The sequence below is a fragment of the Nelumbo lutea genome, chromosome 2 (assembly GCF_056320005.1).
Source record: "Nelumbo lutea isolate HS-2025 chromosome 2, American lotus-T2T, whole genome shotgun sequence".
Lineage (NCBI taxonomy): Eukaryota > Viridiplantae > Streptophyta > Magnoliopsida > Proteales > Nelumbonaceae > Nelumbo > Nelumbo lutea.
The window spans coordinates 1,629,195-1,656,226 of NC_142685.1; the positions used below are offsets into that span (position 1 = coordinate 1,629,195).

General features: G+C 38.8%; 1 protein-coding gene across 4 annotated transcripts; it reads left to right on the plus strand.

Annotated features, from left to right (window-relative positions):
- On the plus strand, window positions 1–26,754 carry LOC148868025 (uncharacterized). Of its 4 annotated transcripts, none has more exons than XM_088967704.1 (11): window positions 1–138; window positions 987–1,431; window positions 1,522–1,819; window positions 6,794–6,875; window positions 8,686–8,743; window positions 23,633–23,721; window positions 23,823–23,918; window positions 24,014–24,084; window positions 25,859–25,956; window positions 26,239–26,326; window positions 26,418–26,754. In XM_088967704.1, exons 1-11 carry the CDS (start codon window positions 79–81, stop codon window positions 26,455–26,457), a joined length of 1,425 nt encoding a protein of 474 aa, XP_088823830.1. In that variant the 5' UTR covers window positions 1–78; the 3' UTR covers window positions 26,458–26,754. The 4 variants fall into 4 exon arrangements, with proteins under 4 accessions (XP_088823830.1, XP_088823832.1, XP_088823831.1 ...); XM_088967705.1 differs by lacking the exon at window positions 1–138 and adding an exon at window positions 166–528; XM_088967706.1 differs by lacking the exons at window positions 25,859–25,956; window positions 26,418–26,754 and having other exon boundaries at window positions 25,957–26,351.
- The last annotated feature ends 278 nt before the right edge of the window (window positions 26,755–27,032 follow it).

Here is a 27,032-nt window from a genome sequence, read left to right on the forward strand (position 1 = left end):
GTTTTTCTTTTATTAATTTTTTGGTTACTAAACAATTGCGGATTTAGTTAACGATTCTGAGACAATTGATGATATATTATGATGATGTCGTCGTTCAATCCCGTTCGATTCCGCTCTCTTCCATTCTTTATTTCTTGGGTTAGTTTTTCATCATTTTATGTTTTTAAACTTATTATGCTTTTCGTCGCTGTCTCAGTGCACGGTGATGTTAATGGTGGCGCACGTTGCAAACCAGAAGCCAAAACGTATGCACCGTCTTCCCCCAGTAGAAAGAGGACTGGGGACGGGAAGCCGGGAAGCGGACTCGGGTTCTCTTTCTTTAAAATAGAAAGCAGGTCGCTAAAAGGGGTGGTGGGATTTGGGAAAGCGCTATCGCGCTCTCTCGGTGTCACTGTAGAACTGTAGAATAACAACTCCTCTGCCATTGTCGTCTGCATCAAAGACCAAACTTAAAAGCAGTAGCAGAAAGAAAACCCGAAAATCATTTTTCCCTTTCAATTCTCTGAAACATGAAAACGAAAAAAATGGGTAATCAATCGTTCGCCTTTTTTTTTTTTTTTAATTTTTAATCACACTATAAATATTACTATAATTTCTGGTCCGCACCCCGCATTTCGTAACCCCGCCAAAATCCCTGAAATCTCTCTCTCTCTCTCTCTCTCTCTCTCCCTCTGAGACTGTCAGACCACATACACATACACATCTACAGCTACTGATAAGTGACTATCGGTGTCTGAAAAAAAAGGAGGGAAGCCTTCGTATCTTATTCTCAGTCAGTTATTCTCTAAAACTCCTAGTCCGCTCGATAAATCCCTTCTCATTCTACTCATCCTTCTGAGATATAAATCAAGTGTTTCTTCGATGATAACGACTTCCATAGGAGATTTCTGGTCTTATTAGGATTTTTAATACATGGCCTCCGAGTAGATGGATTTGTCCCACCCCAGAGAATGGACAACGGATTGAATTCGCAAATGGTTTTCCAGGACGATGGTCTGCAGTTCAGCTGCGGTGCTCCCCAACGTCACGTTGCTGATCCCGGCCGCAAAACCAGGGAGGTCAGCGGCTTTGCAGACGAGAAGATGTTTCCCATCGTCCGAGACCGCTATGTCCGGACACCGGCTTCGGAATTCCGACGGAGCCTTTATGACAGCTCACCTGGTAGGCAAGATCGTCCTGAGAATCAGCAGAATTGGAATGGCAATGGAAGCGCTCGACCGCCCAGTGCCGATGGTTCGGAAGGAGAGGAAGATGACGACGACGAGGAGGATGACGAAGTTGACGAAGGAGACCGGGAAGTTGAGGTTTTGGACCGTTTGGTTGCGGCCATTGACGGCAACAATAAGAATAACAATAGCAGCAGTAGTGTACATAGTAGCTCCGAGAAAATACGCAATGAAAAATCAAATTTACAGAAACACCCTTCTTTTGGTATGAAAATCTAGCTAATTTTTATTTCTCCTTTTTTTTTTTCTTTTCATTCTTGATCTTGGAATGCTTAGATCGAGTTCATTTTGACAGGCGGTTCAAGCAGGGGAGCATTGGAAAAGGATGTGAACGTTGTTCAGTCTGCAACTAGCATTAGAGGGAGTCCTAGCGAACAACAACATCAACAAGGTCGGATTACTCACTACGACAATGCAGTTACAATTGCAGAACCGGACATTTATTATTCGCAGTTTCTCCAAGGGACGGAGGGAACAACCCTTGTGCAGAAGGAAATGGGAGGGGACAATGGGTGTGGGTTTAGTGGGAGACGGGATGGATTGTCAAATGAATCCGGAGAATCTCTAAGGGCAATTCTCTCAGATCCTCTGACGTAAGTCTCTCTGATCATGTGCTGCTTCTTTTTTCATTCTCAATATTTTTCTTTGTCACAGAATATTTGCACTACAGAATTTGTGCTTTAAGTTAGTGGACCGATTTATTTCACTGGCCTGGGCCGCCTGGCAAAACTTTAAAACTAAAACTGCAAGGGATTTCCTTTGGATACATATCTTGCCTACTCTCTTCCTTTTTCATAGATCTATTTCATTTGCATATTTCAATTACATATCCTGGCTTTTGGTTCTCCAGTACAATTAACTATGATTTGTACCCCGACTAGCTAAAGAATCCGCTAATCTATTGTCTGATTGGCGAATCCTGGAGAATGCTCCAGCTCCACAATTAGACCACTTACCTCCATTGAGTTCCTATGGTGCTAGGTTCCTAGTGCAGTGCATTAGTATGAAACCAACTTATGATCACATTCGAGTCTCCTACTGCAATGTCCCTCTAGTTTGGCTGTTTTCCCATTCTTAATCCTTGTAATATAGCTAATATTTCTGTGTTGGTTCAGTCTCCTTGAGTACTTGACCTCCAGGTCCAGAGTATATAGCCGTTATGTGCCCTTGGTGATGTTTGAAAATATCTCCAATTCCCGACCTAACTGGATTTACCATGCTGCGCCCAACAAAGTTAATTTTTAATAGGGTGATGCAGTGGAGCCCAGCTCATTACTCTTAGCTGCGGGTTTCTTTAACCCGAACTGTATTTCTTGGTCACCTCTAATTAATGTTATGGATTTATTTATTTATTTATTTTGATATGGTAAGGGAATTAAACAAGATGAGAAAAGGATCCTCCTAGCACATCTGCAAGGATAATGTAGTCTAGGTCACACGAACTGGCAGTGGAATCACTTATGGCTCCATGATGCCCTTTGTTCGCCAGTCAATCAGCAGACAGTTACCTTCTTTATGCACGTGGTGATAGCTTATCGAATGTTGTGGATTTATTTAATCCTAACTGTATTTTTTTCTAGTACCATAGGTGGAAAAATCATGTGGACATGCACCTGAGAAACAGTTTTTTTGGAGTATGTGGAAAGAAGGAATTCTAAAATATTCAACAAGGAGATTGAGGTCAGAACTATTATTGATATCATTGCCTTAAGGGTGGCCCATTGGGTCTCTATTAGAGAGGAGTTCAAGGGTAATTCTCTAGATTCCTTCCTGAGAGAACAGAGAAGGAATACTAATCAGGACTGGATAGGTTTTGTTCATGGGGTTATAAATTTAACTTTGATGGCCACTTGCTAGGAAACCATGGACCTTCCGGAGTAAGTGTCAACTTTAGAAGCCATCAAGGCAATACCTTGTTGAGTTTCTCAGAACCTGTTGGTGCAAACTCTCTTAGAGCTGATCTTCTTGCCCTTCTACAAGGGCTTAAATTATTTCATTCTTCATGTTGGAAGAGCCTTCTCGTATGAGGCAAGTGTCAGTGGTTGTTGATTGGATGAAGGGTATTGAAAAAGGTCCTTGAACCCTCAGATTTTATTGGGAGTAAAATCTCTAGCTGCTCTTTTGAACAGCTCACTGCTCATTCAGATAGATACTTTGGCCAGCTAATTCTTTTGCTGATTCAATTCTCTTGTGAGAGGTGGAGTTGGGTGACGGGTTAACTCCACTTCCCACAGTCATTATTATTTTTCTTGTGAGAGGTTGTCGGTGCTGGCAGAATGCTGCCTGCGTGGACAACCTTATTTTAATATATAGATTCTTTGGCTATCTGAAGTGTTGTAATAAAATATAGAAAAAAAATCATCTCGAAAGACCAAACAGTGCACAGATCAAGCAACATTACTAAACATGTAAAAGAGTAGGCACTGTTATATGGATTATATTTTTGTTTATATGCAAATTATAATGTTATTTAGTATTTTAAATATGTTTAAAGTTTCAACAAAATGAAATATTTCTGGTTTTTGTTTTTTCTAAAGTTTTGGGGGAGACAGGGAGAATCCTTTTTCTATTGTCTTTCAATACAAATATCTTCTATTTACTTCCTTCCCCCCACCCCCTTTCAGTGAAAAGTTCACTGAAAAATAAAAATAGAAAGCTCTGCACTATTAACTGGCAATTTGCATTTTTGTTCTATGAATGTAATGATGCAGTTGAAATAATTTATACTCACCTAACTTTAAATTACACCTCATAAGGTTTCTTATACATTTGGAAGAAGGGTTGGAGCGACAAGTCTATATCACATGGGCAGAAGCAGTTAAGAAGATGTGAGACATGGTTGTATGAGAAATCAGGCTCCTTCTCAGTGAAATCCTTTTTTAATGGCCTATCAAGGGAGGATACCTCTATCTTCCCAAGTAACAGGATCTGGATCAGGTCCGTACCATCAAAGCTAGCCTTCTTTGTTTGGACTGCAGTGCTGGATAAGATTCCAACCAAGGAAAACTTAGTTCGAAGAGGCCTAGTGGTGGCGGATCTGGACTGCACCTTGTGTAATGGAAATGTGGAGACTGCTAGCCATCTATTACTGCACTGTGAGTCTGCGGCTTCACTTACTGGATTTGGGTAAGGTTGCTGGAGTTTTTTGGAGTTAAAATGTGCTTCCGGCTGATGTGGAGGGCTTCATAGAGGCCTGGTTCTTAGGAGGCCACAGCAAGGTGGGTAAGGTAGCTTGGAGCATCATCCCCTCTGTTGTTTCCTGGGCAGTGTGGGGTGAAAGAAATAATAGATTTTTTTGAAGGGAGGCAAAAGTCAAAAGAAGAGGTGCTCAACAGGATTTTTGGGATGGTATTTTCGTGGCTGACAAATCACTCACTTTTTTAAAAACAGACACACTTGTTCTTTTTGAGATTGATTTACTTTTTGTAAGAAACATATAGTGTTTTTTGGGCTTGATTGGGAGTTGACTTTGATGAGTTTTATTGTCTTTCCCACTGTACAGTTTCTCATTGTACAGGGGCCTTATTGTATTTTGGCCTTTTGATATTAATGAAATGCTTTACATTACAGGCAAAAAAAAAATCTCTTGCAATGTGGTGGGTTTCTTATGGAGATATTTCAATTCCTTATTTATAGTTCAGTTTTTTCGGCCCTGCGATCTGGATGCAATCTTCTCTGTGTGGCCAAATATTCAAGGGAGAAAAAAAAAGGCAAATATTTTTTAGAGTTGTGTTCCATTGCAATAGGTTGGGGGCTTTGGTGAGAAAGTATTAGGAGACTGTTTGAGGGTAGTAAAAGAGGTATGGGCAGATTATGTGCTGACATTGGAAATATGGTTGTATACTGGTTTTGGTGTTACCAGAATTTTAAGGGATGGACAGATCTTATAGTTTGGGCTTTTAGGTTACTTTTGAACTGTCTTTTGATGTTGAAAATTGATTAATTGTTTGAGATGTTAGTCTCTGGTGATGTATTTCACTATGATGTTAGGTTCTAGCTCATCGCCCTAGATGCTATTTTACTCTTTTTCTTTTATTATTATTATTATTTGTTAGGTGACATAACTTTGTTAAATAAAAAAGAATAAGTATATACACGGCTTAGCTGCTTAGTTAGAGCCCAAAAGCTCCATATATAGGTTGGACTAGCCACTTATCCCAAAGCCTAGTATTATAGCCAAGCCCAAAACATTTGTTGCCTATAAATCCTAGTAATTTAAAAGGCCCGCCTCAGGTGCATAGGCGAGGCGTATTTTGGGGTATGCGCCTCGCCCAGGTCCTAGGTGCACCCCTTTCAAAAGGTGCGTGCCTGGTGCGCCTTGCGCCTCAGCCCAGGCATGCACCTTTTTAAAATTTTGCGCATTTTGGTTTTTTTTTTTTTTTAGTCTAACGGCTGGGCCGGGGTCTCCGCCCTCGGACCCCCAACCACACCCCTCGAGGCAAGCCCGAACAAGTCTATGTTAGGGTCTGAAATTCTTATTTGCTAATGTTGTTCATTATTCATTGCAATAAAATATCTTCTTAAAAGGCAATGAAAGTTATAAAACCATTGCTTTTTATGTGAGAAATAAGAAATTCAGACCCTAACATAGGCTTGTTTGGGCTTGCTTTGAGGGGTGTGGTACAAAGGTGACTCATAGAATCAAGAATGCAATATGTTTTACATCACATTAACTACTTGAAGCAATGCATTTAAGGAAAAAAAGAGATTGTGGGTTTTACATGCTTGAAAATGCTTTATATGTTTGCTTTTATTTTTAATTTTTCATTTGAATACACTTTACATGTTATGTTTATGTACTTTAATATTAGATAATAGGTTTTCTAAATCATTTATTTTAAAATTTAAGTTTATATTTTTTTATTAACATTATGTTTAATATTTTTTGACATTTCTTAAAAAAATTTGGCATTTTTTTTTGAATTTTCTTTTTTTTTGTGCCTTTCTTAAAAAGGCGTGCATCTCGCCTTGTGCCTTGTGCTTTTAAAACACTGATAAACCCCTTGTTTAAGCAAAGCATCTCCCATTGCATTTGCTGATCTTTGTACCCATTGAGAAGGCTAGACCTGCTTCCCTGACCAGCCAATTTATCTCCTTTATTGTACTCTTCTTTTTTTTTTTAATGAAAAATTTCTTTCATTTACTATAAAACTGATGGTTGCTAATGTAGTAGTCATTGCTATTGTACTCTCTCTCTCTCTCTACACACACATGTACATATACATGTATATAGGCATGTTTTTTATTGTATTGATTGGTCACTAATTATTTAGTGGAGAACATATTCATAATAAAATATTTAGGATTATAGTAATCAATTCAACAAGCCGTTCAGTACTTCAGTCATTAAGGAGCTCAAAACCCACATAATGACTTGTTCATTAAAAGACAAAGCATTATATCATTCTGTTCAGCGATTATCAAATGACCCCTAAGTACTTTATCTGGCTGATACTTGTGCATTTCCTTGGCTGAATGTCTGATGAGTTATTACTCATGCATTAACTATTGAAATTACATGTTTGTTTTCTGATCAGTTCCGCTATTTTCTATTGTGTTTTTATTAGAGGAACCCTCATGGACGATGCAATGATTTTGCCCTGTGGGCACTCTTTTGGAAGTGGTGGAATGCAGCATGTATTTAGAATGGTAGGTTTTCATCCTGTGTATTTCTTGGGATATTGATTTGTGATCATTCTCTTTATTATGTAGTGCTACTCTGTAAGAGACATTTACATGTATGTCGGGAAAAAAGCTTCTGGCATAATGTTAAATGGTTAAAAAGGCAATTAACTTCTCTTATTACTTGGATAAGAAAAGATTCTACATTGTTTTGAATATTGACAGCTTTCACATTGAAGATCAGACATAGACCTGGACATAGAGAAAGCAGGAAACAGGACTCTCAAGAACTGAAAAGAGTCAAAAGACTACCCAGACCCAGTCTAGAATGCCACAAATAGATGCTAGACTTATTTTGACCGTCTTGAAGACTGCAGGACAGAAGACTGAAATGAAGAACCCAGGAAGTAGAGACCACCAGATTCAAGCCAATGTCCAATCATCCTCCCTATTTCCAGATCCTGAAATATACAAAGAGCCAGGAATTAAATTTACTCTGCAATTAGAATTCTTAGTAATATGACTGACAGCAGGTAAATTTGTGGTCAATTGGGGAACATGAAGGACAGAAGATGATGTAAGATATAGGAAGAGTCAAATACCAGTCTAACAAAACAAACCTATTGTACATAACATCCATTCATTCCTCACAACTATTGAAGTTTATGGTTAACATTTTAACAATAAAAAATGATAAAGATACTTAATATGTTATGCATCATAAATATTTTCCACATATGTGGACACACTTATTAAATTGTATATTTGTGTTTTTTTTATCAGAAAGAAGATGAATTTTATTAATAAATGACTGAAATAGGTTACAGAAAAACACAAACTATGCCCAACAACATATTACAAAACAGCCCAAAAAAGCCATTGCCTGTAGACCCATTGGCAGTCCTCCTAATCCAAGTAAAAGAGGCATTGAGCTCCAAATTTCTTAAATCAGCTTGTTTAGCAAGTTTTAGACCTTATAGCAGCGCTAACAACTCAGCCTTTTGAGAGTCACCCACCCCCAAAGGACCTGAATACATTGCTAATACTTTGCTTGAAGTATCTCTAAAGACACCACCAATGCCTGCCAAACCCAGGTTTCCTATAGAGCTTTCATCAAAATTTAGCTTAATTTTGTTGGTACCTGGGGGCTACCATTCCATCACCTTTCTTTCTTCCAATTTGGAGGAGTGCGGTACTTCATTTCATGCCCTTACTATATCAGTAATTGAGAACATTTGAAAGAGCTCAAGAATTTTTACCCAATGTGCTACTCTAATCTTTATAATTTCCACAATTTCTTCCTTTGGCCTGTACTTCTTCCTTGTGAAGTTGCAAAAAATCTGTCAAGTGTATGTACGTGTTTTTAAAACAAAACTGACAGGTAACATGGAAAACTTTGACCCCTAGGCGGTTTTCCAAACAATCCGTTCAACTTCCTGACTTATGACTTGAACCATCCATGCATGTGGGTGTTAGAACCCCAGGACCATTAAGTTACCAAGGTGACCACCTTTAAGAACAATGTCTATAATGTACAAGGTTAAAGGGAAGTACCTGGTTAGGACTCTGTTTCAACTTCTGATCGCAATATTTTATGAGAGGTCAGTTAATACTTTATATTTTGTGTGTATCCAAATGGATGGTACACCCCCATCCATCATAGTTCAATAGTAAAGAAGAAAAAGAGAAACCAAAAGAACAATGACATGGGTTTGAGTCATTTGACAGATTGCATGTTTATCAATATACCATACCTACACCTATTATTTGTTGCATTCCTTTTACTAGTACTGGTTTTAGACATTTCATTAATTTAGCTTCTATAATGGATCTTCAGAAGGCTTGCTGTATTTGTTCACAGTCAGTTTCAGAAGATTCAGTGGCACCAAATCTGAGTAAGTTTTGGTTTTCTATGTCAATTGCAGTCTAAATTTTCTCTCATCATATTTAACTGTTTCTTTTTCTTTTTGGTTTGGTAATATTTGAGAGTTTTTTGTTATAGTTTAGCTGCTTCCACTTCTATGTTATTTAAGATGATATTTTAGTTTGTTGATTACTTGAAATATGATCCATCTGATTATTAAATAGTTCAGTTGTATTTTATTTAATTTATTCAGGTCATTTTTTTTGCTACTTCACAAGGTAGAATTTGGTTACTATTTAGCCATAAAATATATTTGACTTGATCTAAAATCAATATTTTAGTTAAGCTACTCAGCTTTAGGATATTCTGTTTCACAAAGTTGGACATAAAGTTTTTTTCCCTTTTTTTCTCAGTTGGACTAAAAGGTAGTTATTGCTGAGTCTGCATGCTCTATGATTACTTGCAAGTCTAAATTTTTAAAAATTAATTGATGGTACTACTGGCTTCTTATGTGTTATTGTTCAGTCATGCACCATCGCTTGTTCTGCATAAATTGATTTGATGCTACTGAGCTTTAGGATGTTCCATTTCACAAAGTTGGACTCAAAAGGTAGGGTTTCTTTTGGGGGTGGCCTCAGTTGGACTGAAAAGTAATTATTGCTGAGTCTGCATTACGTTGTTGGAGATTAATTGATGGTACTACTGGCTTCTTATGTGTTGTTGTTCAGTCATGCACCATTGCTTGTTCTGCATAAAGCAATTTGATGTCGAAACCATACTGAACTTTTTCACATCCTGTGACAGTTATCTTTTCCTTTACTAACTGAAGACGATCAAGACTGCTATCAGTCTTGGGCACTAAGGAATTTCAGGTTCGAACAGAAGAGAAAGTGAAGAAGAAAGAGGGGAAAGATTGGTGAGAGAGCAGTAGAACACAGGTTTGAAAGGAAGGACAGATTCTGAATCGTCTGCTGCTGCCACTTCAATTTAATATTTATATGTTATGCTAGTTACATGAAAGGACATAACATATAGATTAGGATAACAGAATAACAGAACTAGAATAACAGAATAACATGACAGATAGACTAGGTATATTCTACCGTACAGACAGAGTGGCCCCACAGCTGTTGGGCCCACATCAGTTTCTCTACACTCCCCCTCAAGTTGGGAGAAATGTTTATCATTCCCAACTTGGATAGATCCGCTTCTAGCATCTTTCTTGATACAGCTTTAGTGAGGATATCTGCTAATTGCATACTGGATGTGATGTAAGGGAGGCATATTTCTTGAGATGAGACCCTCTCTCGTACAAAATGTCGGTCAACTTCAATGTAGGCTAGAATTCTTTCTGCCGTAAGAAGATGTATGGTTTTAGGAGAATGCATGTATTGGCTGACAACACTAACAACATAAGTAATATCCGACTGAGTGAGACAGAGATATAGGAGCTTTCCTACCAACCGTTGGAACATAACTTTGTCTTCAAGCATCTCCCCACTCTCTGCACTAATCCTGTGGTTCTGTTCAATGGGTGTATCTGTAGGTTTGACACCCAACTTTCCAGTTTCAGCCAACAGATCTAAAACATATTTCCTTTGAGAGACAAAGATCCCTTGTTTAGATCTAGCAACCTCAATGCCCCAAAAATACCGTAGTGTACCCATATCTTTCACCTCAAACTCTTGATGAAGGAGTTGTTTGAGGGACTCAATCTCATGGCTGTCATTTCCTATCACCACAATATCATCAACATATACTGCAAGTAGTGTCAGTGAAGATTCCACCCTCTTGATGAACAGTGTATGATCTGACTGGGCCTGTACATAATCAAACTTTCCAAGAGCTAGTTTGAATCTGTCGAACCAAGCTCTAGGTGACTGCTTCAAACCATACAATGCCTTATTGAGCTGGCAGACCTTCTTACCTGTCTCTGTATCATAGTATCCATGAGGCAACTGCATGTAAACATCTTCCTACAAGTCCCCATTCAGGAAGGCATTTTTAACATCCATTTGGTACAAAGGTCAAGTGTGGTTTGCCGCAAGAGATAATAGAACCTAAATGGTGGTCATCTTGGCTACCGGGGCAAATGTCTCAAAGTAATCTATACCATAAGTCTGAGTGAACCCTTTTGCAACTAGCCGAGCTTTGTACCTCTCAATGGATCCATCCGCATTGTGTTTCACAGTAAATATCCACCTGCATCCAACTGGTTTCTTTCCTTTGGGCAAGTCAACTAGCTCCCAGGTATTATTTTTCAATAGGACATCCATTTCAACTTGCATTGCACCTCTCCACTCCGGAACCGATAGGGCCTCTTGTACTGTTCTTAGAATAGGGACATTGGAAATGGAACTAAGGTAGGACTTGTAGGTAGGAGATAGGCAACTATAGGATAAAAAATGGGAAATACAGTGGGCTGTAGATGTGGTACAATGTTGTTTCCCTTTACGGACTGCAATCGGAAGATCAAGGTCATCTGTAGGAGGTGAAATGGCAACAATAGAAGAAGTCTCTGTGGGTCCTAGGACTGTAATGTCTGGACCTGGGGCCGTAGATGAGATTGGAGCTAGCCTGGACTGCTGATGATCGGGATCAACCTGCCTGCACCGCCTGTGATAAACCCTCAATTTCTGATCCCTCTGACCACCCTCACCATTGCAGCTCCCCCTCAACTCTTGATCCCTCTGGCCACCCTCACCATTGCAGCTCCCATCACCCAATGGAATAGGTAAAGGAACTACCCCACTCTCACTGCTCTCCCCCCGAAGACAATGACTTAAACCCCTACTCTCACTGCTCTCCCCCTGAGGAGAAACCCGAGGATAATAGGGTGTTTCCTCAAAGAAAGTGACATCCATGGAGACGAACTTCCCCCTCTGACAAGATCATAGCAGCAATACCCCTTTTGAGTTTGTGCATAACTAAGGAAAATGCATTTGGAGGCCTTGGGTTCAAACTTGGAGTGATGGGGTCCGAGAAGCTGAACAAAACAAGTACAACCGAATGTTTTAAGGGGAATAGAAAACAACTCCTCATGTGGGTATAGAAGGGAAAAAGGAGATTGCAAATCAAGAACTCGGGAAGGAGTCCGATTAATAAGATATACCGCCGTGAGGATAGCAGCACCCCAGAAGCGAATAGGGACATTGGAGGTAAACATAAGACTTCTAGCCACCTCCAAGATGTGCCTATTCTTCCTTTCTGCAACCCCATTCTGCTGAGGTGTATGAGGGCAAGAGCTCTGATGAATAACCCCATGAGTAAGAAGGTAAGATGCCAATGACTTAGCAAAGTATTCTTTTGCATTATCAGATCTAAGAACTTTAATCTTGACATCAAACTGAGTTAGGATCATTTGGTGAAAGTTTTGGGTCAGGGCGGGAACCTCATCTCGTGAACGCATAAGATAAATCCAAGAAAACCGGGTTTGGTCATCAACAAATAACAAAAAATATCTGTACCCACCCATAGAAGGAATGTGGTATGGCCCCTAAACATCCGTATGCACAAGATCAAAAGGACGATTACTCCTTTTATTACTCAATGAATAAGAGTTTCTATAATGTTTAGCAAACTTATAGCTTTTACATTGCAACTAGGACAACTCAATAGACTCAAACAAAGTAGGAAACAGACTCTTTAAGGACCGAAAAGACAAATGATCCAATTGGTTATGCGAAAGCATAACCGAACTCACACTCTGGGAAACAAGTGACCTCTTACCCACTGACTCTTCCCGACGAGAACTCTCCCCGAGCAGATAGATCCCATTCATCTCACGGCCAGTCCCAATCACCTTCTTCGTCTCCAGGTCCTGAAAAACACACCGGTCAGGGAAGAAAGTTACTGAGCACTTCATGTGTTTGGTAATACTACTGACTGAAAGGAGGTTAGTATCGAGCTTAGGAACATGTATGACAGAAGACAATGAGATCATATCTGATAACTTAATCACCCCCTTCCCAGAAATAGGAACCAGGGAGCCATAAACAATAGATACTTTATCCCTACCAGATGACAAATGGTAAGAGGTAAACAGTGAAGGCAAGATAGTCATGTGTTCGGATGCACCTGGATCTATTACCCAACAAGGTTCAGTAGTACTTGGAGCTGAGGCATGGTAGGCTGAAGCTAGAGTACCTGAATTTACGGTTGTAATCTGACCACCCATCTCAGAAACACTGCCATAACTGATGCTCCCAAAGCTGCCTTCTGCCTGATTTTTAAACTCCATCTCGGTCAAGTCTTAAAACAGCACTTGGAATACCAATCACAATAAAAAACAATATAGGCCTGATTTGTATTCACAATGTATGTGCACAAAATTGGGATAACTCTGATCTGAAATTAACTAACAAACACAACAGTGGCTGTCCGTAGAGCTCTAACCCCTTTAAGAGAGTTTGAAAACCCCAAAAAACTCTGAACAACAGCTTAGAAGGAGGTCTGATTTGCCTTTGCAGAATTAGGGTTTTAATCAGTCCTTAAAGTGATCAATTCAGTTGCACAATCTAATCAGTACTGTATAGATAGACTTGTAGTAGGGTTAATATGAAACCCTAGAATCTGATCAATGCTAACAATAAACTTGAGGACAGCTCTAGATAGATCACAAGATTCAGTCCAGCACTAGGGCTTGCCGCAAGATCACTTTCAAACTCTAGTGCAGAAAGAAACAAGGCTGAGACAGTTCGGTGTAAAACAGTAGGCTTTGCTGTAAAACGCTGAATCGAAGTGTAAAACAGTAGGGTTTTAATCACAGCAGAACAGTAGGGTTTGCTGTAAAACCCTAGTGAATCGAAGAGATGAAAACCTAGAATGGTTCAGCCTTCCTCTCCAGATAGGTCCAACCTATCTTTTCTTAGAAAAGTAGACGACTTACAAGAAAAGAATTGTTCGCTGCCTTCTAGGGTTACCTGAACCCTAGTCTTCTCTGATCCTTCCTGACCACCAATACTCTGCAACCATAACAAAACTTCCAACAACTGCTAGCACTTCTGGTGATCTCCAAGAATCAGTCTGCGAATTCCACCTTTTCAGCTTCTAGTCCTAGGAGATTCTCATGTGGTCGGCTGGTATTAGACTCACATAAGAAACCCTAACTTGGCTCTGATACCATGAAGATGATCAAGACTGCTATCAGTCTTGGGCACTTAGGAATTTTAGGTTCGAACAGAAGAGAAAGTGAAGAAGAAAGAGGAGAAAGATTGGTGAGAGAGCAGTAGAACACAGGTTTGAAAGGAAGGACAGATTCTGAATCGTCTGCCGCTGCCACTTCAATTTAATATTTATATGTTATGCTAGTTACATGAAAGGACATATCTGCCCTTGGTGTTTACATCATAACACTTAACAATATAAAAAACTGAAATGTAAATAACAGAACTAGAATAACAGAATAACATAACAGATAGACTAGGTATATTCTACCCTATAGACAGAGCTGTGGGGCCCACATCAGTTTCTCTACACTAAACTTTTCACATCTTGCACAAGTTATCTTTTCCTTTTAACTAACTTTTTCACATCCTGAAATAAACTCAAGAAACTTTCAGGCATGTGTAAATCCTATATGCTTCTGTTCAAACTTATAAAAGGGCAACCATGACTCTGGTAGTAAATAATTTTTTCTCAAGATAATAAAGGCAGCGCCTGGTCATTCTGGCCTCTGCAGTTCAAATATTGACTACCCAGTTCCCAGACAAAAAAATAAAATAAAGGTAAAACTGTGAGAGGGTAGGTGAAATTGCTTCTTTTTGTTCTCTCAGTGCCTTTTAATCTCTACATTTAAGAAATCCAACTAGAATATAAAAATGTTAAATAACTTGTGCAAAAAGGGCATATACTAAGACTTAAGAATACCACATATTAAGGATTAAATAAATTGATGACCTAGTTTGAGTAATGTTTTAGACCTAGTTGATTATTAGTTGCAATTAGTTGCAATTAGTTGCAATTAGTTGTGCTGGCTCTTTAGGGTTTAAATCACTTGGTAAAGTTCTGAGAATTCCTAATCTTCATCGTGGACAATGACTACTTGACTCCTTAAGTTAACTGCATTTTTCTGAAGGACTGACACCCTCTAAGTTCCGCTGGACAAATGTATTGCAGGCCTGCGGCTTCACTTGATTCACCAATGGGAGTGTTTTCACCAAAAGGGTATCTATCCTTGCTTTTGTATGCTGTATGTAAGTGGCTGTGCTTTACAATCTGGCACTAGTTCATCTTTCAAATTTACCCATCATAATCAACTTACAGCCACAATGATGTAGCTGCATGAGAGGGTATCTTTTCCATCCTTAGAAGTAAATTAAAAAAAGGAGGGAAGTAAAAATGTTCTGATCTGATCAAAAGAAGGGGACAAGTAAAATGGAGATGACCCAATATCCCCAACCCAATCAGTCATGAAAGATCATATTGAACAAAAATAAGTGCAAACAAAAGCAAGCCATGGGCTTAAGAAAGAACAAGTCAAGGGCAACCTATGTAATGGAGGGTGTGATTAGAAATCATCTGGGTGTGGTGGTGGCACTCTTCTCAGGACCAATAGGTATTGGTGACTCTACAGGCTGAATCTCTAGCCCTACTTCAAGGTCTAAAGTTGGCTGAGCAGATAGGAATAACAGACTTAGAAATAGAAGGAGGCTCACTACCGGTCATTTCTTGGGCTAAAAACATCACATCAGTACCTTGGAAGCTCAAATTTATCTTCAGAGAAATTGACATACTTACAAGGAGGATCAACTCTCAGTTTGGTTGGATCAAATGGATTGCAAATGGGATGGCGGATACCCTAGCAAAACAGGGGGCAAATAGATCTACATTGTACTGGGCAGAACTGTAACTGATTGTATGTGAGTGCAGATTAGATTAATGCTTTTCTACTACCTATAACTTTTGTAACTGATTGTAACTTTTGCTATGTTATTAATTAAAAATTTCTTGCTGATCAAAAAAAAAAAACTATGTAATGGAGGGCAAGTTTACTCAAGATGGGTTTTTAGAGTTGGAAATAGGTTCAAGTAGGTAAGGATGAAATTGATGTGAATGGGTAGGATGGTTTTAGGTTGAAGGGTTTGGGGGCTCAATTGCGAGGGCACTGCAGATTTGTTCCAAAACTGTGAGAAGTTTCGAGCTGAAAGTAATAGGTTGGAGTTTGAAATTTTAATGAAAGATTATATGTAGGTTTTATACATAATATGTAGGACTGTTTGGTTGCTCCATTGCAACCTGGGTGGCCTAGGTAGGTTGGAGGGTGGGCCTTGGCACAACGGTTGGGTTGCTCCATTGCGACCTGGGTGACCAGGGTTCAAATCTTGGAAACAGCCTCTCTGTATGTGCAGTAGGGGTAAGGCTACTTACATCTGTCCCTCCCCAGACCCCGCATTGGTGTGAGCTCATGCACTGGGCTGCCCTTTTTTATGTAGGACTGTAGGAGCAACCAATTTTGGTAGGACTCTGAGTATGGCCTGCAAAATTCTGAATGCACAAAGAAAATTTGAGCAGTCTGAACACAGGCTTCTAAGTAAAGTTTTTGGATGGTTTGGTAGGATAAAGTGATCAAAACTTATCAAAGTGACATAGTATAAAGGCATTATAAGGTTAAAAGACAAAATCTGGGCCCTAAGATTTGGAAATTAGGGTTAGGCTTGGGATTTTCCAAAGCTGTTCTAGGGGATATTTACAAGGTTAAGGGATGGAGTGGCAAGATCAAATTGGGTTTTCACTCACCAAACCTAGAGTGAGATGATTTAGGGATGGGAGTTACCATAGAGCATAGAAACTAGTGAAGGCCTCCATCATGTCTTTAATGGTTGTAAGAGTGCTGAATTTGTGGAGTTATAATTCTGCTACTTTCTTGATCAGTAACACTGTAACACTTAAACTTGTATTAATAGAGGAAAGAAAGAAACCCCTGTACACTGGCCAATGGCAAGGAAACTATGCAATTGGGTAGAATGCAGCAGAGCACTGAGTAAAAGGAATACAATACAATCCGAAAATTAACTTTGTCGTTCCACCTCAGAGCCCGGTGCCTTGCATACAAGTTGTGGTCTAACTTGAATAAAAGAAACCAGAAACTGTTTGTTTTCTGATATGAATTCAGTAGGAAAAAGACGAGAAAAAAGGTCAGGAACAGAAGAGGAGAAGAGAGAAGAGGAGAAGAAGAAGAAGAGAAAAGTAGAGAAGAGAAGAGAAGAGAAGAGAAAGGGTGCAGGTTAAGTTATCTTGCCGCCCCATCAGTATGTTTGTAACTTAACATTAGTGGAGTTACACTAATACCCCTGCTGCCTACATAAGAAACATAAACAAATATATCTGGCCTAACTAGCATAACTACCACAAAATAACATTAAATTACATAAAGATATAAAGTGGGACCACACACTAAATCTATCTCCAACTTGGTCTTTGTAACCACCTTAGTGAAGAGATCAACTAGTTGCATATCTGAGGCAATATAGGGAAGACACGTTTCTTGAGATGCAACTCTCTCTCTTAGATGATAAAGTGCCAGTCCACTTCAATGTGATTAGTTTTGTCATGCAGTATTGGATTGTGAGTAATGTTAATGATAGATTGATTATTGTAATACAATGTTAGAGGCTTTTCATATTCAACACCTAGTTCATCAAGTAAAGATCTCAACCATAACACTTCTGCCACCCCATTAGCCATAGACTTGTATTCAACTTCAGCATTGGAGCGAGCAACACCATTTTGTTTCTTACTCCTCCAGGAAACAAGGTTCTCCCCTATAAAAGCACAATACCCAGAGGTAGATTTCCTGTCATCAACACAACCAGCCCAATCAACATTCGTGTATGCTTGTATTTTTATGTGAACATTATTCTTGAAGAGTATGCCTCTCCCTAGGCATCTCTTCAGAGTTACCGTTGATATATAACTCTGTCTTCAAGTGGCTCTCCACTTTCTGCTTTTATCTTATGGTTCAATTCAATGGGTGTGTTGGCAGGTTTAACTCCTAACTTCCTAGTTTCTTTTAACAAATCAAGAACATACTTTCTTTGGGAGACAAAGATGCCATGCTTAGATCTGGCTACCTCAATTCTCAATATGTAGCATAGTTCCCCCATCTTTTACTTCAAACTCCTAGTGAAAAAGTTGCTTATGAGAGTCAATCTCACCAATATCACTTCTTGTCACTACAATATCATCTACATAGAGAGCAAACAGAGTCAAAGAGGAGTCTCTTTTTCTTAAAGAAGAGAGTGCAATCTGATTGAGCTTGAATATAGCTAAATTGCTCCAAAGTGTTGAGACACAAATAAAGGGAATACAAGTGTACAAGAGAAGGCCACGCCAGCCTTTAAAGAATGTAACTAACAGCCAACCACTAGAACAAACTAAATAACAAACTAGACAAGTGGAGAAGCTGGTATAACAGAATTGTTACAGCAATATATAAATAAGGAAAGGAGGTTAGGAGGGGATTATCGATTTGGGAATACAATCTCTCTCTCTATCTATCTATCTCTCTCTATCTCTCTCTCTCATTCAGGAGGCAGGCTCCCAGAGGTCGATTACTCCTTCTTGCTCGATTCAGTTTGTCTTCATGTAGTCGAGCTAATGCTGTTGCTTCAAGAACGGTGGTGGGCTGCATGGCTTTTACCTCCAGCCGCATGTGATGTGTCTTCCTTGGTTGGCTTTTTTATATCCCCAGTCACATAGCCTAATTTGCCTCTACCTCCAATAGCCATAATAATTGATTGGGCCCATTCCAAGTAATTGGTTCCATCAAACCTAACAGTAGTAATCTGAAAAGAGCTCTCAGTCATGTTTCTGGCCCCTAAAATACCTTCCCCTTGAGTCTTTAACTCATTTCCAGCCTTCTCCGTTCTATATAAAATATTAACAGGTCACTATTTCAAGAAGGAAACCCCTAAACTGCCTTTTCTATGCAGAAAACCCTAAACTATTGAAATCAGCCACCTAGAAATCACTCACAGCCACGAATCATCACCCAGAAATCATCCACAGTCAAAATAACAAGCCTGGGAGCAAAGAACTGATCGTAGGGTTTGAAAACCCTAGAGAAAAGAACAGGGAAAGCAGAGAACTGTCAACTGGTGCTTCCAGAGTGGTTTAAACTGTTCTTATTCCAGATCGATAAAAAGAAGTATTTTCTCAGAAGAAAATCGATTGTCACCTTCAATCTTCAGTTTAAACCCTAATCTTGGACTTACCTATTTTCTCCGATCCTTCCTGGTCACCGGGCATTCTCCAAAGGTCATGCAATCCCTTGGGCAGCAACCAAAGACTCCAGCAACCTCCAAGAATCAGGCGGTGATGCAGAGCTTCCAGTCCTAAGAAGTTCTCATGTAGCTGACTGGATCAGGCTCACATGAGAACCCTAATCTCTCCTAGGTTTGCTCTGATATCAACTTGAATAAAAGAAACCAGAAACTGTTTGTTTTCTGATATGAATTCAATAGGAAAAAGAAGAGAAAAAAGGTCAAGAACAGAAGAGGAGGAGAAGAAGAAGAAGAAGAGAAGAGAAAAGGGTGTGGGTTAAGTTATCTTGCTGCCCCTCGTGCCTTTTCACGGGATGCATAAACTCTTATTTGCTGGTCTAATAAAATTTCACTCATTTATCAAAAAAAAAGTTATCTTGCTCCCCCATCAGTCTATTATTTATATATTTGTAACTTAACATTAGTGGAGTTACACCAATACTCCTGTTGCCAACATAAGAAACAGAAATAAATATAAAACAAATATATCTAGCCTGACTACCATAAAATAACATGAAATAATATAAAGATATAAAGTGGGACCACACACTAACAACTATCTCTACAGTCTATCAACCCCACCTCTAGTTTATTATTACAATTCTGCCATTAATAACCATAGCCCATAGAAAAACTAAATAGCTGCTAAGCAACTACAACTATATATGAGATCTAAAATATAAGCTAATTGCATTTAAAGAAAAAGATCAGAAACATACTGAAATTACTAAAGTATTCCCTTCTATCAAATTCAGCCCAACTCCCAATCACCATTTGTGTGCTGTATCAGGGCATATTTCAAGTACATTTTTCCTCCTAGAAGTCTTAATAGGTGTTGTGCGCTCCTTATCACTAAGCCTATAAATGAGCTCTTCTATAAAAGATATGTAAGTAAAAACTAGATCATTAAGAAGGGCCCCAGAAATAATCCGCTCCTTGTGTGAACAAAGATGTAACTGATCCAGTAAACAGGAAATGAGAGGGTTTTGTTGCATCTATATTATTCTCTTTGTGGTTTTCCCCCCTTTTTTTTTTTTTGCTTTTGATGATGATAGGTTGGTGTCATGATGTGGACATAGGAAGGTAAGTGGGCGTCAAGATGGGATGGCTGCAGCAAGCCATCAAGTTTGAGGCATGCACTTTACGGAGTTGTTCTTGATCCATCGAGAGAGGTTTGGACTTTTTAGAAGAATCCTTCTTGAATCCACACATGAAAGCATGTTTTTTGAAGAGTAAAATTGGTGGGTCAGCAGAGTGTATTTGTATTCAGGTGAAAAGGCAAGGCCACCCTCCAACCTCAGTGTGTATTGTGGACAGAGAACTGTGGCTGGAGTTGTTGCCAGAGAAAAACATTTCAGCGGACTGGAGGGAGTTGGTGGTAGGTCATCATGATTGGATTCAGTTGTTGTTGGTAGGCCAGGACATAGCAGGGGGAGTTAGGACAAAGCTGAAGGGGAAGGAGATAGTGCAAGATTCTATTGGGGGGGACTGTTCGGATCTGGAGAAGACCTTGATGACACGACGGAAATTACAGCGGTGGGGAACCAGTGTGTGTAAGATGACGTTGATGTGGCAGTCATCCATACCTTGTGACCAAAGGAGCCTTTTACAACCGCAGCTCAACTTGCTTTAGTAAGGGAGGTTGGGATTCAGAAATTTCAAATTTTGAATGAAAAGGACTTTTTTGAAGGAGTGGTGTCTACATCTATTGAGAGATTGGGCCAGTTGGGTCTTCATCGAGAAAAGTTGGGGCAAATGGGAGGTGAATGCAGGGAAGTAGGTCCTTTGCAAAAAATGCTCATCAAATGATTGTGGGGAGACAAGAAGTCTTAATTGTAGGGTTGGGCGTGACACAAGAAGGAACCACTACTACTCAGTTGAGGGGGCCATTTGAGGTCATGCCACCTGTTAGCCCAACCCGTTTATCCAGTGAGCCAATCATGAACCCAACCTAGGGTCAAACAAGGTTTATAGGAACTGGCTTAAATCCTCTAGTAGAACTCCTTGTGTCAACGAGTTCATCAATCGAAAGGGCCTTGAGCTGGGGTTTTAGGAGGAAGGACAACTTCAAATGCAGTCGGTTGCTCCGGTTGATATCAATGAGTTCCCTTTGACTAGGTGTGATTAGCAAATATTAGAAGACCATGAGACTAATCCAGTAGATGAAGAAGTTGAAGTGGCTCTCACTGTTTCAGAGCTGGTGGTGATTGGGCAAGGGGAGGACGAAGATTCATTGGAAGTTTTTGAGGTGATGCCTGATTCAAGCCCTATTACTTCTTTACCAGCAGAGTGGCCGACAGTTGGTGAGGTCTCTGTCTCAACTACAAGGAAAACAAGTACGAACGAAGGGCCGGGGTGCTTCTTGAGGGTAGAATCTATGTCGAGGAACTTTCTACTTGGGTTCTTTCAAAATTTTTTGGACTTTGGGCTTTCTTGGGGTATCTTTAAAAGGTATAGAGGGGTTAACGAAGGCATATCTAATGGAGGTAGAGAGGAGGATGCTAGAGGAGAAAGGAAGAATGGAGAGGAAAACAGAGAGGGAATTGTTCAGGCTCTCTTGGGTCTCAATGAAAAATTAAAAATGCAGGGGCAGCGCAGTTAGGGTGGGAAAGGAAGGAAGAAAGGATAGGGATTGATGGGGGTGAAGCAAGGGCTAGGGTAGTGCACCAAAACCTTTATTCATTTAAATGAAGATAGTGCCTTGAAATATTAGAGGCCTAAAATCCGGCCGAAGGAGTATAGTAGTAGGATCCCGCTTATGATCATGGAAACCAGATATTCTCTGTCTCCAAGAAACCAAAATGGAAGTAATGGAAACTGAAACAACAAGGACTGTATGGGGAGAGCACGATTGTAACTGCGAGTCTCTTACGGCTAAGGTTCTAAATATTGATACAGGCCAATACACTAGATGGGGCATATTGGCATGTATCCTTGGGCGCTTATATTTTTTTAGTTTCAGCTCAACCTTAAGTGCCGTATTAGTGACACACCAATACAATATGTATTGGCTGATACAAGCTAATACATTGCGGAATTTCAATCCTTGCTTCTAGCTATTGGCACAGTAGGAGGCTTGGTGGTGATTTGGGACGTAAATATTAACAGATTTCTTGACTTTTTTTTAAAGATGTGCTCTAAATCCTATCAAACTTGGTCACTCTCTACAATTATCCATTCAAATCCTACCTACAAATTTCATTGAAATAGACTCATTTTTCTTAATCTGAAACTTTTTGCAGATTTGGGATGAAAATGTAATTCTTGTAGTTCTGCCTCAAAAGACTTCTTAACCTAACCAATATATACTCTTATTCCTTTAATCACTATTAACTAGTGTTGCATAGACATGGACATGAAAGCCAGAATCTGATGTATGTTTACTGATAAAAAAAGAATCTGATGTATGTTCAAGAGTCCGACTCAACAAGATGGAAAAATATGGACTTGCAGATATGTCCATGGAAAGTTTATACTATTAAAATAATTTATATATTTTGAATTCTAACATTATACACCTGCAAAAAAGGGGTCTACAATGTTGCCATTGTTACCAGGTAACATTTAATTTAAAAAATGGCATTCATCATATACATTAGTTATTCACTTATGTCAAATAAGCCAGGAAACAAAAAGGAAATGTGACGTAGAAATAATCCAAGTAGGTAGTCCTACATCAGTTGCTATTAGAGCTGTCAATGCTACATTACTGATGAGGGACCTTGTTTTTATCTAACATTGTCCGGCATGTTTCATGATGTTTTCTGCATCTAGCTTGCTTTACCAGATTGTGCAGATGAAGTAGACAAGTAGTGATTCTAAGATGTTTGGTGGTTAGGTACAACTTTTTAGTGTATTCATGTCTCCTAAAGCCCCATTAAGCATTTCTTATCAGTAAATCTAAATGAAACATTTGAACAGTTTTGTTGAAGTTGTAATTACTGACATCATCTTTAGTTAGTTGCCCTTACACTACTTTTGTTTTTTTTTTTTTGAAAGGTAAAATATAATATATTGATACCAAAAAATGCACAAAAGCCCTATTCTGTGCATCAACCATAGGGCTACCATGAGCCTCCAAAAAAGTCAATAGACAAAAAGGAATGGCTGAAATCCCCACAAAAGGCTCTATGAGCGGAGAGCCAACTCTTAATAAAACCAAAAGATGCATTAATAACAGCCTTGACAGGGTTTTTCTTTGGAAGGAAAACTCCTGCATTTTGCCCTAAACCATGCTGCCCACATTACAGCCAAAGAAACCACATGCAATACTGTTTCTCTTCTTATTCATTCCTGGAACATTTCAGCCTCTGAGGAGCTTATTAACTGAAAGAGGAAAACATCCACACAATTGGTTTGCCTTCTGATAATGTGACCAGACCTTACTGGAGAAGTCACTGCAAAAATAAGTGATTAAAAGATTACTGCTGCTGCTCACATAATGGGCAAAGGCAGTTGTCAATATCCATTCCTCTCCTATCAAGGTTCTCCTTACACTTTTTTTATTGACAGATATTGGATAACACTTTGTTTCTATAACTTGATTCTATCAGATGTTTTCTCTTTATTATAATCCATAAAATGTGGACCAATAAAAAGTGTTGAAAAAACAAAAAGGCGGTAACTAACTCTGGATATATTCTACTCTGCTTGCATAGCTCTGCGTGCTGCAGTTCAAGCATTTCACAGGGAAGAAGAATTGCAGTCTTTTCGGGCATCAAAAAAAAGAAGAGAAAGGTTTGAACAGGTTTGTCTTCTCCATGACCTGTACTTTGCCATCTAAGCTCTACTAAGAACATTCCTAGATATTCCTTTTCCTTCTAAATATCTATTTCATCATTTTTGCAGGACAAGTATGGTTATGGTGATACATTTCCCATGGACATGTCAAGGGGTAGAGGTGTTCAATTTCCATTTTCAGTTAGTGACCGGGTTATCATAAGGGTAATATATAGTGCACACCCAAAGTTTAGTGTATTATATTTTTATTTTTCTTTGCTCAAACTTGGGAGGTAATACCTCAATGGAATATGAGCCAGGGTAATAAGAGGACACCACAACGCTTCATTGGACGTGAGGCTGTTATAACAACACAATGCTTGAATGGATGGTTAGTTATCTCTGTGTATTTGTTCCCATTCCATGTTTTTACAGTTCTATTATGATATGCCTTTTCTAGAGAAGAATGCTAGAAAGATGTGAAATCTATTCATCAATTTTCTGTCCATCAATTATGCAAAATATAAAATGTGAAATTTATACCTCAATCTATTCCATTTACTATGACTTCTTTCACCATCACCCATGGGAACTCATAATTAGTTCCTTGTATGTATCATGAAAGTGATCCACAAAATCTGTATGGATGTGTGAATGTGCTGTCAACCCTTGGATTAAATTCTGAGGAACATTTGGGGGAAAAGAGTTTTAGTGGACGTGTGGGTTGTGGAATTTGTTCTGATAGATTTCAGTTTAGCTACTCTGCACAAACTTCTCTTCTCTTTTTTTTTTTCAATCTTTTCTGATAGATTTTTACTATCATTTTTTAATATTTTCCTTTTTCTACAGGCTTTTTCTAATTTGAATAATCTGTGATAATCCTGCTCCACCATTCCACTCTGCTAAGTACCATAACCATCGTTAAATAATGGGCCCTTAAAACCATTTCTCACTACTTCAACCCATGTCCTTTTAGTCTGTCCCTATCTCTTATAGACCCTTCAACTTACAAGTTACAACTAATCACATCTATCTTGGTACTGGTGCTTTAGATGGTCTTCTACACGTGACCAAACTATTGCAATCTTGTTTCACTCATTTTATCACCTATTGGAGCCACTCCTAGGTTCTTTCAAATAAATTTATTTCTGATCCTATCATTTCTAGTTTTCCCACTCATACATTTCAACATTCACATTACTAGTTTTCTATTACACTCATTATTGAACTGTTGTTTTTTGACTGTCCAGCACTCTATCCATATAACATTGTTGGCTTTATAGCATTGTTATAAAATTTTCCTTTGTGACATTCTCCTATTATGTAGGGACTCCATATGCATTCCTCCATTTTACCCATCTTGTTCTAATTCTATAGGCAACATCCTCCTCAATCTCTTCTTTGTTATGAATTATTTAACCAAAGTAATAAAAGAGGTTGCATTGAGTTATCTCTTGGTCTCAAATCCTAATTATACCTTGGTTTGCACTCCTATTATTGTTAAATTTATTTTGCATATGTTCATTTTTTAATCCCAGTTATTTTAAAACTTAATTTTATATTGAATCCTTTGCTAGTTTCATCAATTAATAATATGCTATAAACAAACATCAGGCACCATGGGACTTCTTGAATACATAACCTTCATAGATTAGAAATAGGTGTCTGAGTGTAGGAAGAAGAAGAAGAAGAAAAATAGGGCGTGTTACTGTTCACACCCAAAACATTTCATTATATACTAAGATTGAAATTACAGTTATGCCCCTATAAGGGCGCCCAAAATACAAATAACAGAAAAGACAACAATGCCCCCAAGTCAAATGCATATTCCTCAACAGAAATGTATAGAACTTGAAAGGAGAATTAAAGATTTTTTTTAGCTTTAGAGGGTGAGGGAACACATTCAATAAGCTCTCAAAGGAAAAACACTATCAGCCCATCATCTCTGCTAGAATGGACTTATGTACTCCCTAGGCTTTCTTTTCTCACGCCCAAGAGAATTTTTGGCAACCTTAATCCCAACTATTTGGGGTGTAGACAAAATTCCCATGGCCCTAACGGAAATGATATTTTTGTGGATGTATTGAGTCGCTATTTTCCTTTCGTCTGAATGTGTGCGTAATTACAAATTTGTATGGTTCCTCGTTAATTTTGGATTTCAACAGGTACGTTGTAAAGACATTGGACAATGCAGAGAGTGTTAAATTGCAGTATCGTTCTTTGGCCAAGGTTTCTGATAATCCATTATCAAATCTTATGTCAGGCAAGACCACTCCAAACTGGCTTTAATCCTTGGATACCCACAATTGAAGCAGCCATTGGACATCTAAATGCAGCAGCTTCTTGCATACTAAATTTGACAACAGTCTAAAAAAAGAAAAAGTTTTGATTCCTTGGAACCATGCACTGGAATACTTCACAGTGAAAGTTATTACAGCGCCATTTGATTGACCTAAAAAATGATACGTTATTGAACATCTTGTAATCTTTTCTATGTGAAATATATCTAACAAGCAGTCTCTCTCTCTCTCTCTCCATTTACCAGTTCCTGTTGAAGCGAGAAGCAGGCTCGTTATATTTAAAAAATTTGAGTGTATGTTGAGAACCAGACTTGTTATGTTTACAAAGTTAAAGTAAGCACAGAAAGCCAGAGGAAAACAATCTTCTTCCTGTTTGACTTGCTTTTGTTATTTGGCCTTAACTTACATTTAATCGATGGATCAGGAATTCAGATGAAGGATTGATGATGGTAATGGAAGCATGATCGAGAAGCTTATTGTGGGGCGTTACTTATGAAAATAGGCTTGCAGATTGAAAAGGCACGGTACGACAGTATGAGGAGCTAAAACTTATGGCTTGTTTAGCTGATAGTTTTACCTTGATACCGATAGTAAGCTCTTACCCTGATAAAGAGCATGCTTTTTATTGGTGATGGCTAAACCATTTGCCCAGAATGCTCGTTCATGGAGCAAATAATATGGGTGGTCATGAAAAACCAGAAAAACTGAAAAAATTGAACCACAACCAGTAATCTGAACTGAAAAGTCCAATTAACCAAAACGGTTGGTTCAATTTTGCTTTTTCTTTTTCAAAATTTCAGTTTTTTGGCTTGGTTTCATTTAACTTATTAAAAAATGCGATTAACTGAAAAATCAAACAGTCAACCAGAACCAGTTAATCAATTGATTTGGTTCAATTTTGGTTTGGATTTAAACAAAAAAAAAAAAGCAAATATTTGCAAGTCTTGAAATTTGCGGGCCTTGGCCTAGCATCAAGTTTGTAATTACCGGGTCAAGTTGAAAATGATCACTCCTGGGGAGATAGGTCGTGCAATCAAAC

What these genes read in the sequence shown, in the direction of transcription:
- LOC148868025 (XM_088967704.1), top strand. Translation starts at nt 79, where the DNA reads ATGATGATGTCGTCGTTCAATCCCGTTCGATTCCGCTCTCTTCCATTC. An exon ending in TTCCATTCTTTATTTCTTGG is followed by an intron (nt 139 to 986) that starts GTTAGTTTTTCA and finishes ATGGTTTTCCAG; the next exon opens with GACGATGGTCTGCAGTTCAG. An exon ending in TGCAGCATGTATTTAGAATG is followed by an intron (nt 6,876 to 8,685) that starts GTAGGTTTTCAT and finishes ATGGATCTTCAG; the next exon opens with AAGGCTTGCTGTATTTGTTC.